This window comes from Lipotes vexillifer, unplaced genomic scaffold (assembly GCF_000442215.2).
Source record: "Lipotes vexillifer unplaced genomic scaffold, Lipotes_vexillifer_v1.1 scaffold39, whole genome shotgun sequence".
Classification (NCBI taxonomy): Eukaryota; Metazoa; Chordata; class Mammalia; order Artiodactyla; family Lipotidae; genus Lipotes; species Lipotes vexillifer.
Genome location: NW_006787038.1, coordinates 1,967,126 through 1,982,207, shown reverse-complemented (window position 1 = coordinate 1,982,207; position 15,082 = coordinate 1,967,126). Strand labels below are relative to the sequence as shown.

Here is a 15,082-nt window from a genome sequence, read left to right as displayed (position 1 = left end):
GCCATGGCCACTGAGCCTGCGCGTCCGGAGCCTGTGCTCTGCAATGGGAGAGGCCACAACAGTGAGAGGTCCATGTACCGCAAAAAAAAAAATAAACTAAAAAAATAAAGGGAACATGGGTTTTAACAAGTTGAGAATATTGTAGGTAAAATTAGATCACAGTAAACTGATGGGCTGGACAGTCTTCAGGATTTTAATTCCTTCCCCTGCTTTTGTTAGGTATGTAGAGTGTATAATCAAGACAAAAGTCAATGATTCTATCCTTATATAGATGCCTTCTGGGATGGAGAGTTCATGTTTTGCATACCCTAATTTAGGAATCTTAAAACCTTTGTGGTCAGAAAGTCCTGCCTCATACTAAATTCTCTGATTACATATTGAGCTTATTTCTTCTTTTATTCTATTGAAGATGAAAAGCTACCTGGCACCTTCTTAATAACATGATTTGCTTGAAAGGCCTTTTGGTCACCACCACAACATTTTCAGCCTGTTTCCCCTCCGTTTTTTACTTCATGAGTCTTTGCTTTGTGTTCTACCTTGTTTCAGGCATACCACGAAGTCCCCTACACAACCTCCTTTACCTTGGCCAAACAGTTGTCCTTTTATAAGATCCGTACAATTGCCCCAGGCAAGACTCACACTGCTGCTATTGATGGTGAGTTGATGTACGACTGTGTACACAGGCCTTAGTATTTCAGGCTGTCTTATTCTATCAAGTAGTAGCGCTTCTTAACTATATGTACACATTCTCCTGATTTCCCCCCATCATCCAGTATTATCTTATTAACAAATTGGGCATTTAAATAAATGTTTTGTTGGTAATCATCATAAGTATATAATCAATACATTCCTTAATGAGAATACCACACCTATAATTTCTGGCAACTGCTATTTGTAATTAGCACCATCTATAAGTTTTCTAAGTTAAATAGTACCCATTTTCCACATTTAAAATAGAATATATAATATTGAATCACTTCCTGGGTCTAATTGGTCATAGTTCTAGATAGTTCTAGATGCCCTAGCTGCCCTAGGTAGCTAGCTTTATATTTGTATACTCTAACAACCAGAAGCTAGTCTATGGGACTCTGCATTGTCTGCATTTTCCCTCTGTTTCATGACCCATTTGTACCTGGTTATTTATTTTTGCTTCTGTCTCAGAGCGAGGCCGGCTGCTGACCTTTGGCTGCAACAAGTGTGGACAGCTGGGTGTTGGAAATTATAAGAAGCGTCTAGGAATCAACCTGTTGGGGGGCCCCCTAGGTGGAAAGCAAGTGATCAGAGTCTCCTGCGGTGATGAGTTTACCATTGCTGCCACTGATGGTGAGTCTGTACATGTTATTTCAGGCTTTCTGGATAGATGGCTGTATTTTAATTTTTGCTTGCAAAAGAGGTGGACTGGTTATTTGTGTAGCTGGATCATATGTTTACTTTTTTATCTGTGTTAAATTGGTGGCCAATTTTTATGCCTATGGAGCTTCATTAATTTTTCATGTGTCCAACATAGTGATTGCTGTAAAAAGGTCAGATTTCTAGAAAATGGCAAGTTAGTACTCTTAAATCCCTACTTTTTTTACTTTAACTTTTTTGGTACAATGTTTTAAGAATTATTAAATACTTATATATATACCTTGCCCAGTACCATGTTGGTTCCAATAAATGTTGGGTGGCTAGAGAGGAGAATGACATAATTTAACCTTGCTCCTTCGTTGGGGTCAGCTGCACTGCAGTGATGTCTTTAGGGACTACTAAGGCTTGAAGGGCTATATACCATGTGTTTCTCAACTTTCTGAATTGGTCTAATGGAATTTTCTTCTCTCTTTCCTCTCAGCTATTTCTTCTCCTCAGCATCCTGCTCCTATCACTTCTCTTCTTTATTGCAGCTTCTGCTAGCCTTCACTCCCTTTCCTCTTTCTTGTGCTTTCTTTTTTCTCTCTCCCTGTATCACCTTCTAAACTCTCTTGATTTTTGTAGCCACTTCTTTCTTGTGACTAGTGAACAACAAAAAAACATATTTCATCTTCTTATCTTTTGACTCATTTTGGCTTTTTTTGTTATTGCTCATGCCCTGGGACGTCTTTGTTTTCTTTCAGTCTGTGCCTGTTACTTATACAAGAGAGGTCCAGCAATAGTGTCAGATAAGTGATCTGTTACCATATTTAATTAAGTGAACCAGCCTTCAGAGTAGCACATTAACCTTCCCTGCTTGTCCCGAAACAAGTGGTTTTAGGGAACAGACTGGTTAGTTCAGGCTAGATAAATGGAAATGGTACCTAGAAAGACAGAATCAGGATGTCACTGAGGATTAAAAATAGCATAGCAAGTTCAGTAGCACTTTCTGACAGGGCCTCAGAGAGGTAATGTTTCTTCAGTATCTGTGTACTTCTCAAGTTAAACTTCAGAATGACGAGTATAGAATTAGACTCTGTGTCTGGGCATATTACCTGTTGATAAATGTTCCTCTACTCCGTTGAACTGTACTTGATCACCTCATTCACATAGCAGACATAAACTGAGTGCCTACTATGCTCCAGGTCCTCATTTAGGCTCTGGGACTATAGAAGTGAGTCTCAGTAAAAATAGAACCATCGTATGATCCAGCAATTCTACTCCTGGGCATATATTCGAAGAAAAGGAAAACAGTAATTCGAAAAGATACATGCACCCCAGTATTCATAGCAGCACTATTTACAATAGCCAAGACATGGAAGCAACCTAAGTGTCCATCAACAGATGACTGGATAAAGAAGGTGTGGTACATACATACAATGAATGGGATATTACCCAGCCATTAAAAAGAATGAAATTCTGCCATTTGCAACAATGTGTATGGACCTAGAGGGTATTATGTTTAGTGAAATAAGTCAGAGGATGGCAAATACTCTATGTTATCACTTATATGTGGAATCTAAAAAATAAAACAAATAGATGAGTATGACAAAACAAAAACAGACTTACAGAGAGAGAACAAGCTAGTAGTTACCAGTGGGGAAGGAGAAGTGGGGAGGGGCAAGATAGGGGTATGGGGTTAAAAGATACAAACTACTATGTATACCATAAATAAGCACCAAGAATATATTGAACAGCACAGGAAAATATAGCCCTTATTTTATAATAACTTGAAATGGAATATAATCTATAAAAATATTGAATCACTATGTTGTATATCTAAACTAATATAATATTATAAGTCAACTATACTGCAATTAAAAAAAAAGTGACAGGGCTTCCCTGGTGGCGCAGTGGTTGAGAGTCCGCCTGCCAATGCAGGGGACACGCGTTCATGCCCCGGTCCGGGAAGATCCCACATGGCGCGGAGCAGCTAGGCCCGTGAGCCATGGCCGCTGAGCCTGCGCGTCCGGAGCCTGTGCTGCGCAACGGGAGAGGCCACAACAGTGAGAGGCCCGCGTACCGCAAAAAAAAAAAAAAAAAAAAAAAGTTTCAGAAAGCCCCTGTCCTCAGGGAACTCACAGTCTAGTAGGGTAGGGGAGACATACATATAAACAGATTAGTGTAGTCAGGTAGGTTCAGTGCCATGATTGTAGTATCCAAGTCTAAAGCCTGGAGTGTCCAGGGCTCAATCCTTCTCTCCCTTTCTTTCTTTTTTTTAATATTTATTTATTTGGTTGCACCATGACTTAGTTGTGGCAGGTGGGCTCCTTAGTTGCAGTTCCCGGGCTCCTTGGTTGCGGCATGTGAACTCTTAGTTGTGGCATGCATGTGGGATCTAGTTCCTTGACCAGGGATAAAACCCGGGCCCCCTGCATTCGGAGCGCAGAGTCTTATCCACTGTGCCACCAGGGAAGTCCCTCTCCCTTTATTTTCTAATTGAGCTTATTACCTTAAATCCTCCCTGTGCACTGATAGCTTTAATTACCATACCAGACTTCTATACTCACTGATTCAACAGTCCCTTGATTTGGATGTCTAAAGATAAAGTGGCTTTATAGCCCGGTCTTCCCAGGTTGGTCCTGATTCATGCCTACTGTCCGGGCTTAATCATTAATAGCACCCCCTTTTCATTAAAAAATGCCCTGATTTGGATAAGAGGTAATGGGCATCTCAAACAAACTTACTGTATTCAAAATCAAATTTCCGATCTTCTGTTCAAACCTGTTCCTCCTGCAGCCTTCCTGTTTCAGAAAATGGCAGCTCTATCCTACACGCCACGTCCCATCCATTCACAAATTCTATAGATTATCTTCAGAATATATCCAGCCACTTTTTACCATCTTCACTATTACAACTGATCTCCCTGCTTCCATCCTTGGGCCCCTGCAGTCAGTTCTCCTCATGGTAGCCTAGGGGATCCTTTTAAATACCTACTGTTCAGAATCTCTACTAGTTTCCTATCTCAAACAGTAAAAACCAAAGTCATTGGAATGGCCTGCATGACCCAGACTTCAGTCACCTCCTGACCTCTTCTGTGGCCACCGTCCCCTCCTTTACTTTGCTCCAACTGCAGAGGACTTCTGTGTTGTGTTTGTGATACATACTTTGCACTTTGCTATTCCCTCTGCCTGGAAAGCTCTTCCCCTAGATATCCACCTGGTTCTCTCCCACTTCAATCAGGTCTCTGCTCAAGTATCAACAAGTACTTCTCTGACTACCCTGTCTAAAGTAATGATACCCTACTATTATTGTTTATTTCCACTTTTCTTTATTGTTTATCTTCCTTCTTAGCACTTAATGCTACCTGAAGTAATTTATTTACCAGTCTCTCCCCACTAGAATGTCATTTCCACAAGGGCAGCAACTTTGTTTTGTTCTCTGCTCTCTTCCTAGCACCTCAAGCAGTGCCTGTCATGAAGTAGATGCCCGATAATTATTTGAATGAATGACCAAAAATGTTGAATGAGTGAATGAATGGATGGCAGTATGTAGGAGCGGTGGTCATTTTTACCTGGGTAGCATCAGGAGTTGTTTAGGCTTTATATAGGGGAATAAATAGCTTTCCCTTGTTTTATACATCGTGGGAAATCTTTTTAGCTCTAGGGCATAAAGATGGGGAACCCAAAAGAGTTGGGAAGCCAGTGTTCTGTTCAGTTGTCTGCTATTTAATTTTTTCTGTCTAGATAATCACATTTTTGCCTGGGGCAATGGTGGTAATGGTCGCCTGGCAATGACCCCCACAGAGAGACCGCATGGCTCTGATATCTGCACTTCATGGCCTCGGCCTATCTTTGGATCTCTGCATCACGTCCCAGACTTATCTTGCCGAGGCTGGCACACCATTCTCATTGTTGGTAAGGGTTCCATATGTGTTGGTTAGGATGGCTTTGACAGAGGATAGACCCACACCACACCCAAGTTACTAATGGTCACATTCTGGCAAACAGAAGTGTCCTGAAGAAAAGAAGCTACTCGTGTAAGTCTTAATAATTGTCAGTGATACCATATCTAGTGGTAGGAATAGAACATTGTTTGCTGCCTTATGATAACATAAGGGCTCTGCCCCCCTCGCGGTAGAATTTACTTCTAGTAGTCCACTAATTAGTTTATCTGTGCTCATGCTTTTGTGAGAAACATACCGTACACCTTTAAAAAGAAACTAAATCATAACTGCTCTCTGCATAAAGATTCCTTTGTTATGAACAAAGTATAAAGGTCTGTGTGAAGGTTTACAGGTTCATTGTTTAGGTCAGTGGTTCACAACCTTGGCTGCGCGTTAGAATCCCTTGAGGAGTTTTTAGAAATCCCATTGTCCTGACCAGTTAAATCAGAACCTCTGGGGTGGGACCTAGGCATTGCTACTTTCTAAAGCTTCCCAGGTGATTCCAAAGAATAGTTAAGGTGGAGAATTGCTACATAGTTGAATATAGAGTAGCTATTGGTGCTTGGCTTATATTTATATCTGGTATGAGAGATAGCAGTTATCTCCTAGATTAACTCCCTGTCCTAGGCTGTCACTTTTCCTGTCTCTGGCTGTAAACAATGCTTACCTACTGAATATTTTTCCTCAGAGAAAGTATTGAATTCTAAGACCATCCGTTCGAATAGCAGTGGTTTATCCATCGGAACTGGTAAGTAGCAGTATCTCAGGTACCAGTGGTTTTCTGAGGTGTGAGTCTTTGGGTTGAATTCCGTGCAGTCTCCCAAAAAAGGAAATAGGATATATCTTTGGGAAATGAGGAATACAGTGATCAAGAGGGAAGGTCATAGTTTGGTAGATTTCACAATAAGTTATGACTTCTACATTGCGGTCAGAGGGAGAGTACATCTTTGCCACCACACATGTGGGAGTAATTACGTGGCTTGCCCAACATTGTATTGTGACTTACGCACTGTTCCTTTCCTTACAATGCTAGGGGCTATGGGTTCTGTCTACCCTTTACTTCCATAGTGTTCCCAGGGGTATTCCAGTCTATAGAAGTAGTCCTTCAGAATAAGCCCTTAGGATTAAAAGTTGGCTAAACTTTCAAGGTAGTTGGGAAAATCAGCCCAAACCTCTCTAATACTTTTCCTTTGGCTGCTTTCTTCATGGTTCTCTTATTTGGGGCCATGCTAGGAAATTGAATCTGTGTTCCTTTTGGTTTTCCATTTGCTAGAGTACCTGTAGTCTTTGATGTCTCATAACTGGATTCTGATGTTTTGTGCAATCAAAACAGATGAAGACCCAGAATGAAAGCAGACTAATCCTCCAAAAAGACAGTTGAAAATCTGACCTAGACTTGTTGAACTCTAGTTTACACAAACACACATCATACCTTTTATTAGTTTCCTTTAGTAATCCATTGCTCAGCATCTGTTTGTGCATATTAATATCTGTCACAAATGATAAAATACCTTTTTGCTAAGCACAGCTGTTATATTACAGCTCCGTTTTACTAGAACAGTATTTAAAGGAAAAACATAAGATTAAAAGCACATGTCCATTGTCTGGAAAATATAAACTCTGTAAGGGCAACGATTTTTGTCTTTTATTCAATAATTTTATCCACATTGCCTAGAGGAATGCCTGGCAAATGGTAAATGCTCCGTAAATATTTGTTGGTTGACTATGTTATAACCATCCAGTGGAATATTATATGTGTTAAAATGAACAACATCTACAAATATTTCCATAATGTGAAATGTAGAAAGCAAGTTGCAGCAGACTACATGCCTTTTTATAAAGTTCAAAAACAAGCAAAATAAATAATATATTGCTTAAGGATACCTAAGTATGTGATAAAATTTTTTTTTTTTTTGCAAGAAGAAATGAAAAATACAAAATTAATCAGAGTAGTTATATATAGGTAGGAGGCCAGAGAAGGAAGGAATTCACAAGGCAGATGGAGCAATACAGGTAATATTCTTGTTCAGCCCTGTCCCATAGCTCTTTCTGCAATAATGGAAATGTTCTATGTCTGTGCTGTCCAGTGTAATAGCCACCAGCCACATGTGGCTGTTGAGCAGTTGAAAAGTGGCTCTTGCGACTGAGGAACTGAATTTTTCATTCTGTTTAAATTTAAATAACCATATTTGGCTAATGGCTACCATATTGGAAACTAATTGTACTTTCATGTAGTAGATGCATGTATGGTTATTTTGTTAGGCATCAAAACTTACACTTATGTTAAAAATAGTCTTAATGTGTATGTCAAATGTAACATAATTTTTAAAAGCCATTTAAAACAAAAAAGCAGGGCTTCCCTGGTGGCGCAGTGGTTGAGAATCTGCCTGCCGATGCAGGGGACACGGGTTCGTGCCCCGGTCCGGGAGGATCCCACGTGCCGCAGAGCAGCTGGGCCCGTGAGCCATGGCCGCTGAGCCTGCGCGTCCGGAGCCTGTGCTCTGCAACGGGAGAGGCCACAACAGTGAGAGGCCCGCATACCAAAAAAATAAAATAAAATAAAAAAACTAAAAAGCAAGCTTAAGAGGTTATTTTGGCATCTACAGTTCTGCTGCTTCGGTAGGATCACAGTGTGGCATAGTCAGTCCTCAAGCCAGATTAGCTAGCTGGTGATCATAAATAAGCTTTTACATTTAACTTTAGAATATACCATGCAATTTTTTTTTTTTTTTAGCTTTGGCAAATTACTTTCTTAGTTATATTTTTCTTTGGCCCATATTAAAGCTCAGTTTCATTTCCTGACTGTACATCAACTCATCTTCATTAAATGTAACTTGGAATATGCTGCATGATATTTAAAGAACCAACCATCATATTTTTAAAATTCTTACGAATGGTCATTAAAGAATTTAATGAATTTAACGGTTGAGGACTTCTCCATTCAGGTGTTTCCCCAGAAAGGGAGTTAATGGTGAGTTTATCTGGCAACTTTAAGAGGTGTTTGGCTCAAATGTGAAAAAGCTTTGTATATAAGGTGAACCTCTATGAAGGATGCTGGAGTCTGGGTATATCTGTTAAGGCATGGATGCTATGGTTGGGCTGAGTATTCAGTAATGCGGTAGAACATTGATAATCTGCTGTGGACATAAGGATAAGCGAGTTTGGAAAGTAGAAGTAAATATTGCTATAAAGATACTGATACACAATACCTTGTATAAAAACTAAAAATTTAGTCCCAAGTATCTGATTTACACTGTTGCTGTTCTGCTTCACGCAACTCTAGGAAGCTCTCCGGGGGTCGGTGGGGCTATCAGATGGTAAATCTTGCTGCATAGCAAAGCTTTCTATTTCTGTGCTGTGTATCTGTCAGTGGTTCAGACCTCTAGCCCAGGAGGTGGCAGCGGTGGCGGTAGGGGAGAAGAGGAGGACAGTCAGCAGAAATCTGAAACTCCTGATCCAAGTGGAGGCTTCCGAGGAACAATGGAAGCAGACCGAGGAATGGAAGGTTTAGTCAGTCCCACGGAGGCCGTGAGGATCAGTAGTGGGGCCAGCAGCTCCTGTCCTGGCTGGCTTCGAAAGGTAATTCCTTTGGTAGAGGTACCTCTGTAGGGACTAGAAAGGATCTGTTTCCCATGTCCTATCCAAGCGTTTTGCAGCAGGTATCTAGGTTTCTGATTTCTGCCTGAACTGAAATGACCAAATCTCTAATCCTTTTTCTTCCTGACAAGAAAAGATGTAAGATGTGCTCATACCTGTATTACTTAAATGAATGGAAATTAATGCAGCCTTCCTTGAAGGCAGTTTTTGTAATGCATGCATGCAAAGATTAAGCTTCTAGATTTTGTACTGTGGTTCGTAGAAGTAGAATATTGGGGCAATTGGAATGCCTTATGGTAGAGAAATGCTTTAACAGTGGGTTATCTATGAGTGATGGAATTACTGGTGATTTTTATCATCTCCCTTTGCCCATCTGTATTTTCACATTTTCTACAGTCAACATTTACAGTTAGAGAAATTTTAAATTTTTTACCCGCCCCCCACCAAAGAGAGAACCTGTAGATTTAAAGTTCCCTCTATAATAAGATTAAACTTGATAGCTAAATAGGAATATGAATGGAGGAAGCAGCACACAGTTCTATCTAAAGCTTTAGGTCAGCCTTTAGCAACCTGGCATTTGGCCTCACTGCCATTACCTTAGAGCTTCCCAACTTACTGAATAGCCTGTGTAGACTGAGTGTGTTAGAGAAACATGTCAGACACTCCAAAATGTTCTTGGATTTGAGTTTGAATTCGCTTCACTATTCACTCCTCAGAGGAAGGAATGGCAGGATGTTGACAGGTAGGGCGAGCTGTGTTGTAACCACAACTGTCCTGCTCCACTAGAGGGTGCTGATGTCACGACAGAGTGAAAGCTATAGCAACAAGGGAATTTGGTCGAAAGTAAATGGCTCAAACAGAACTGATGAGATTCTTTCTCTTATACATAGGAGCTGGAAAATGCAGAATTCATCCCTATGCCTGACAGCCCATCCCCCCTAAGTGCAGCTTTTTCAGAATCTGAGAAAGATACTCTGCCCTACGAAGAGCTACAAGGACTCAAGGTGGGCTCTGAAGCTCCTTTGGAACACAAGCCCCCAGCAGGAGCCTGGGTAACTGAGCTTTTGCCTTTAAATCACAACTAGGTAAACAGTGGCTGTAAGCTCTGCCCAGTTCTCCTGGCCTCACTGTCTTCCCCTCTAGCTTCACTGGTTTCCCAGCTGCCCAGCATCAGCTCATACTGTCTGTTCAGTAGTGCTTAAAGCCTGTATGCAAGGCGAAACTGATTTCTGTGGAAAAGTGTCTACCCTTTCACATTTCTGACAGGCCCCCATCTTTCTATACCAGATGATTGTCTTTCTTTTCTCTCTGCCTCAGAAGTACCAAAACTGAAAGCCCAAAATTCAAATCCAATTTTTCATGACACTGCTAGGGTAGGTTGGCGGTTCTAAATGTAAGTAAGAAATAATACTTGTAGTCTACTGGGGGAGCAATGCGTGTATACCTAACTTTGGTAGAAATCAAATTGTGGTAAATATCTCAATAAAACTGTAAACCAGGGATCATCAAACTTTTTCTAAAGGGCTACATAGTAATTATTTTAGGCTATGCGGACCATACAGTCTCTTGCAACCATTCAATACTGATATCGTAACACAGAAGGAGCCAAAAATAATGCATAATGAATGGGCATGCTTGTGTTCCAATAAAACTTTATTTATAAAAACAAGCAGTAGGCTGAATTTGGCCCATGGGCTATCATTTGTTGACCCTTCCTATAAACAAAGTACAGTAGAAGAAGGGAGAAAAATCCAGGCTAGGATAATTGAAAAGCTTCCCAGAAGAGGAAATAAAGCCTTTGAAACTTCAAGGTAAACATTTTAATTCCTCTGTCAGTTAGCCGTCTTGAATTGTTTTGGCGATCCTATTTACTGAACACCTCTTAAATCTCTTCTAAAGTGTGATCCACTACATTTCATGAATACTGACCCTTTGAACCATGGTATCCTCACTGTGATCAGAAAGACTTGTTCCATCTGGGAAGATCCCACATGCCATGGAGCACATAGAGTAGCGTGCGCCACAACTACTGAGCCTGCACTCTAGAGCCCACAAGCCACAACTACTGAGCCTGTATGCCACAACTACTGAAGCCCGCACGTCTAGAGCCCATGCTCCGCAACAAGAGAAGCCACCGCAATGAGAAGCCCGCACACCACAACGAAGAGTAGCCCCTGCTTGCCACAACTAGAGAAAGCCGGCGTGCAAGAAAGAAAGACTTGTTCCAAACCAAATTGTGCATTCTCTCACTTCAGCATTTTAAATAGGAAGATATCAGTGACTTTAAAATTTTTCACAAAGTTCTCCAAAGTAGATGATTATTCTTTTACCTTACCATAATGCAGACTGAGGCACTGAGAGTTCTCTTGCTCTGTTATGTTAGAGCCAGGTTCTATTGTAATCCCAGCAGTTTTCTGTTTCTCTTCCATTTACTTCGTGTGTATGTGTTTTATATTGTTACTTTAAAAGTAAAATCTGGTAGCACTGAGAGGGCATTTGGATTGGGGAGCTGTAGCATCCGGGCAGAACCTCCTATGACCCTTTTCTCCTGTCTCTCTAGCCACCTCGGCTGAATCCTGCAGGAACATGCGCTGGGAAGGGAACACCCTTGACTCCTACCTGTGCATGCAGCACTCTGCAGGTGGAGGTTGAGAGATTGCAGGGTCTGGTGTTGAAGTGTCTGGCTGAACAACAGAAGTTACAGCAAGAAAACCTTCAGATTTTTACGCAGCTACAGAAGCTGAACAAGAAATTAGAAGGAGGGCAGCAGGTGAGAGCATTAAAAGGATAATTGAATTTCTAATTCTGTTTTGAAGAATCACAGAAACAAAACACCAGTGCCTGAAATAGGCTTACTTCTTTGCAAGTACTTAGCTTTTGATGATGTAATGTTTGTAATTAATCCCAGATGCTTGGTCCTTCTTCAGGCACCTGGATTGAATCATTTCATCACCTAACTTCCATTGTATTTTTGTTACCTTTGATTTTTCTTCTACTTATTATGAAAAGCTTTAAACATTACAGTTCAGTGGACACCCATACATCCACCATCTAGGTTCAACCGTTGTTAACATGTTGCTGTAATTATTTCAAATGTGTTTGTGTCTGTGTATGTTTAAAATATGTGTAGGTATTTATCTGTGTATTTGAAATATGAGTGTGTGTATGTGCATGTATATTTGTTCCTTTTTCTTTTTTTGCTAAACCATTTTCAAGTAAATTATGAAAGTCATGACATAGCCTCCCTAAATACTTTATTACACATATCTAAAAGTAAAGACGTCTTTCTTCTGGAGAACCACAGTACTATTATCACACTTAACAAAAAATAACACTAGTATTCTCAATTCTCATCTAGTACCCAGTTGATACACAAATTTTCCCAGTTTTCCCATAAAAATGTCCTTTACAACTGTTTTTATTAGACCAGAAACCAGTCAAGAACCCCCTTTTACACTATTACGTTTCTCATTTCTTTTAATTTAGAACAATTCCATCACCACTTCTACCCCCCCTTTTTTTTAACATTTTTAAATTGTTTTATTCCGTGATCCACACTTCCCTCACTGATTTGAAAGATCACATTTAACATATTGTAAATATCCAAATACACACGGGTTCATTTTTAGGCTCTCTTTTCTGTTGCCTTGAGCTATTTAATTAGTCCTATTTAAAATACTAGAGTTTTGAATGTCTTGATTCCCAGTAAGGAAAGTCCTGTGCTCCTTTTTGTTCTTTTCTGGGGTTACATTGGCTATTTTTGCACATTGCTTCTTCTCTTTGAATCTTAGAATTCCTCAAAAGTGAAGTTTCTCGAAACTCCCTTTGGTATTTATATTGGAATTCATTAGATTCGCTTTGAATTATATCTTTATTTGAGTAGAGTTGACTTGTCTGTAATGCTGAGTCTTCCCAGCCTTGACTAGTTATTTATTCAAGTCTTCCTTTATGTTCTTACATAAAGTTTTATCATTTCTTAGAAGTCTTGTGCGATTTTTTTTTGTTGTCATCCACCCCCGTTTTTAAAAAAAATTGCCATGGCATTTGTTTGTTGAAGAAACACGGTCAGTTGTTCAACAGAGTGTCCTACATTCTGGATTTGCCTTATTTTCCTGAGACATTGCTTATCTTATTCTTTTGTCACCCTGTCATTTCTGTAAACTGGAAGTTAGACTTAAGGCTTGATTAGGTTCAAGTTAAACATTTTTGGTAAAAATACTTCACCGGTGATGCTGCTTGCGTCGTTTTTTTTGTTGGGTTTTTTTTTTTGCGGTACGCGGGCCTCTCACTGTTGTGGCCTTTCCCGTTGCGGAGCACAGGCTCCGGACGCGCAGGCTCAGCGGCCACGGCTCACGGGCCCAGCCGCTCCGCGGCATGTGGGATCTTCCCGGACCGGGGCACGAACCCATGTCCCCTGCATCGGCAGGCGGACTCCCAACCACTGTGCCACCAGGGAAGCCCTTGTGTCGTTTTTAAAGGGCCATAGTATTGCTCTATATAGAGTGAACTAGGTTAGGGAAATACTGTCAACCTTGGCTTTGCCATTTACCAGGTTTATGTGTTTGGACAAATTACTTTGTTTCTCTGAGCCCTGGTTCTCACCTGAAAGAAGAAAATAATTGTTGTATGGTTGTTTTGAGAATTAAATGAAATAATGTCTATGAATGTACTTTGGAAAGTAACATACACACTTGAAGTAAGCATGGAGTGATTGGCAGCTGTAGGAGGGAGGAGGATTGTTTTGCCTAGGGCTGTTTGAGTTTTAAAACTGAAGAGTTCTGCATCCCAGAAAATCCTGCAGCCCTGGGCAAACTACGACACTAGGTCACCCTACCTGCAACAAATGTACAGGTGTGGACTTTATCTAAGGTCCTATTATTAAGGTAGTAGTATGAGCTTCTCTCAAAACCATGGTTACACATTCTTAGAGGTGGGCATTGAAAATCTAGTCCTGAAATGCTGTAACTAGGTGGCCATGTTGTTAACCTGGAACTGTGTTTTATCTGGACAGGTGGGGATGCATTCCAAAGGAACTCAGACAGCAAAGGAAGAGATGGAAATGGATCCAAAGCCTGATTTAGATTCAGATTCCTGGTGCCTACTGGGAACAGACTCCTGTAGACCCAGCCTCTAGTCTCCTGAGCCTGTATAGCCTCCAGGAAACTGGAATCCAAAGACCTTCACAGCACACTAACTGAACGCAGAGAGCGCTTTCCTGGCTTTGTTCACTTGCAGACAAGGAGCGCGAGGCGGAGGCTCTGGAGCACTTTCCATGTACACTTGGAGAGTAGCATTGCCTATTAGATAGGATCTAGGAGTGGTTTTGTGTTGGAGAATGGAAGGGCCCCATGGCCCTGGCTTTGTCCTCAGTGACTGCCATAGCAACAGCAGCTCTGTACCTCATCTGGTGATCCCACCTTTGAAGAGGAGACACAATGCTCCCCTTAATTTTGCTGGTAGCAGCTTACATCCCACTTATCATTTTCACCATTAATTGGAAGCTGCCTTGGGAATTCAACACCAAGCATTGCACCTCTGGGTGGAGGAGGTTAAAGTGTAAAGCTGGAGTGGGCTGGAACCAGGTGTGGCCCATCCAGGGTCATCTGGAGAGTGGTGAAGTGTTCTAAGCCCTCTCAGGAGCCTTAGTCCAGGAAAGTATGTCTGGTGGAGTCAATCTCCAGCTTGTTTTCAGAAAATTATTTTGTGCAGCTAAATGCTTGAGGAGGAGCAGTGGGCTTAGGTTGCTTTTCCTCTGAGGGTTGAGTGAGACTTCTTCAATGAGGAGTAGAGAAAGAAGGGTAGGTCCCTCCTCGTCACACAGCAGGAGTTTTAGGCTGTGGCCAACGCGGGGTGGGATTTCCTAGCTTTGGAAGATTCCTGAGATGATTCCTCAATTCTCGTAGAGAATTGAGTCTGTGGGGCAGTAGGAATGGACTTCAGAGGAAACCATGAGGAGAGGTCCTCCTTCAGCTGCCTCTACTCGGTGTCTTCGAGAGGGCCTAGAGTGACCGAGTCTTCTGCCCCTGAGAAGACTTCCTGTGCCTCTGCCTTCATGGCTCTTAGGGTTCTAATCTGGACATCAGCAGCTCCAACCGCTCCCTTTCTGTATGTCTAGTCAGTGTGTTTCCCCTTTTGGTGTTTTATGAAGCCATATCAGTGAATCTGTATCATCTTTCCTACTTGAGTGGCCCAAAGCCAGCCCCCAGACCA

General features: G+C 41.3%; 1 protein-coding gene across 1 annotated transcript in view; it reads left to right on the top strand.

Moving 5' to 3' along the window:
• Positions 1-14,647, top strand: part of NEK9 (NIMA related kinase 9) — a 35,367-nt gene extending 20,720 nt beyond the window's left edge. Inside the window, exons 15-22 of the mRNA XM_007459748.1 lie at positions 547-655; positions 1,162-1,323; positions 5,076-5,246; positions 5,964-6,023; positions 8,646-8,854; positions 9,763-9,924; positions 11,433-11,642; positions 13,884-14,647. Of these exons, the coding sequence (XP_007459810.1) occupies positions 547-655; positions 1,162-1,323; positions 5,076-5,246; positions 5,964-6,023; positions 8,646-8,854; positions 9,763-9,924; positions 11,433-11,642; positions 13,884-14,006 (1,206 nt within the window). The 3' untranslated portion in view covers positions 14,007-14,647. The remainder of the gene's footprint in view (positions 1-546; positions 656-1,161; positions 1,324-5,075; positions 5,247-5,963; positions 6,024-8,645; positions 8,855-9,762; positions 9,925-11,432; positions 11,643-13,883) is intronic.
• The last annotated feature ends 435 nt before the right edge of the window (positions 14,648-15,082 follow it).